General features: G+C 33.7%; 1 protein-coding gene across 1 annotated transcript; it reads left to right on the plus strand.

Moving 5' to 3' along the window:
* Positions 1-1,988, plus strand: LOC126712920 (auxin-responsive protein IAA29). The gene is made up of 4 exons (XM_050412459.1): positions 1-421; positions 788-1,047; positions 1,137-1,227; positions 1,689-1,988. Exons 1-4 carry the CDS (start codon positions 135-137, stop codon positions 1,738-1,740), a joined length of 690 nt encoding a protein of 229 aa, XP_050268416.1. The 5' UTR covers positions 1-134; the 3' UTR covers positions 1,741-1,988.
* Positions 1,989-2,208: the final 220 nt, after the last annotated feature.

A 2,208-nucleotide genomic window follows, 5' to 3' on the forward strand; every position in this document is an offset into this window, starting at 1 on the left:
CCCTCTCTCTTTCTCTTACACGCGCACATATAAATACTTCACAATCACAATCAGGACCTGCATTCAACTTATATAGCTTTCCTTTATATATTTTGGCTTTGAGTTTGACATTGTTTTCTCTGCTGCTATATCAAATGGAGCTCCAACTTGCCCTCGCACTTCCAGTTCACAATTCAGTAAAAGGGTTCGACCTAAATGATGGTGGTATTGAATCAAAAGAACCGGTGGCCTCGCAACTATGGAGCTATGGTGGTTCTTTGGAAAGCAAGAAATGCCTTAAAAACAAACGTAGTTCTGAGGAGGCTTTTGGAAAGATGGGTGGAGTGCCACAAATATTCCCCCTAATGGTTTGGAGTGGCCAGCCCAATGAGGAAGATGATCGGAAAGGACAAAACAGGAAAACTTCTTCCATTGTTAACAAGTAAGTTGAAGTTTATTGCATTAGATTTATACACGCACACATGAAACTCTAAGCCTACAAAAATTTTGAAATACATTCTTCATAGGTGAAAATTTGAAAGATAAAAGATATATTTAATTTAAATAGTTCAATGGCATAACATGCTCTTCTTTATTAGTCGAATCAAGATTTGAATTCTCCTCCCCCATTGTCGGAACTATTGAATTACCAAAAAAAAAAAAAAAAAAAAATCTAGCCTAGCTACTTAATGGCACCCAACAAATATAACCTATAGCCTAATTAGTTTGCTCCATCTATCAGATGATTTAGATTTAGAAAGGTCCAAATCTACAATATCAATTAATTTACATTTGTTTCAAATAACAGGAATGAAGTGGAAGAAAATCATGTTGTGGGGTGGCCACCCATCAAATCATGGATGAAGAAACAGCTCCATCAGCAGCAGCAGCAGCAGCATCAAGGTGGGCGGGTCAAGAATGATGGGGTGGCTGAGAGAAGTGGTGGACGAAACTCTTTGTATGTCAAGGTCAAGATGGAGGGGCAAGCAATAGCAAGAAAGATTGATCTAAGGCTCTTTCACTCTTATCAGGCACTTACCAACACCTTGATCAGCATGTTTGAAAAAGGTAAGCGAGAGAACTTTAAAAGTCTCAAAGCAAGGTCTAGTGGGCGTTGGGTTAGTTTGGTTCTGATTTGGGATTTGACCATGGTGCAGAGGCAAAATTTGACAAAAATGGCGTAAACTACACACTCACCTATCAAGACAAAGAAGGGGATTGGCTGCTTGCAGGAGACGTTCCTTGGCAGTATGTATTTTTCCACACCTATTGTTTTCATTCGGGGTTAATTAAATTCCTCTTCTTATCGAAACTATCTAATTAAGGAAAAAAAATTGTTCATTTACTTAAAATAGGTACAAATATAGTTATGTTTAAAAAATTCAAGTTTAGTTTTATAGTATGCGTTTGGATTAACTTTTTGCTGATTTGCTAAGGTGGATAAAAGTATAGTTTATATTAAAAAAATATTTTAAAACTATAAATAACCGAATTAACTAATAATTTAAAAAAAAATCATCCAAACACGCAATTGTTAATTAGTTTGCTCGTATTACTTTTAAAGAACCAATGCTACCACTAATTTAGTGTTTTTTTTTTTCATTTCCATTTATTTATTAAAAAAATTGACAAGGTTCAACTGAATTAAAAAAATAAATAAATAAATACCCACCGTATTAACACTAGATGTGAAAATGATGGTTTTGCAGAACCTTCATTGAGTCCGTGCAGCGTTTGGGGATACTAAGGAATGGCGGATGAGCTAGATTATAACAATATTGTTTCTATCATGAGCTTGATTTTCGTTATGTATTGGTTTAGTAAAAGCATATGGAGTTCCTGTGATAAGTAAATGTAAAAACAATTATTAAGTGTTTAGTAGAGTTTAGGCTATCCAAAGAAGAAAAGCCAAGAGAAGAACAATTGTTTAATTACTAGCCATTTGTATTGTTTGTATTTCATGTAATAGAAAGAAAACCAAGTGATATGGATATATATATATATATATATATATATTTTTTTTTTTTTAATTTTATTCTTAAGTTTCAACTATATTTTATAATCCAAAAAAGAATTAGAGTGATTATGAAGTGTGGTGGGTAAAATTTAGTTCAACAAAATAAATTTCTATATTGATAGAAATCGCATATAGGGTCCAATACTTGGAAAATTTATACATCCCTACGGGAGGAGTCCTCTCTCTTAGGAGTGAATAATTTCTCCAAAACT

This window comes from Quercus robur, chromosome 2 (genome assembly GCF_932294415.1).
Source record: "Quercus robur chromosome 2, dhQueRobu3.1, whole genome shotgun sequence".
NCBI lineage: Eukaryota > Viridiplantae > Streptophyta > Magnoliopsida > Fagales > Fagaceae > Quercus > Quercus robur.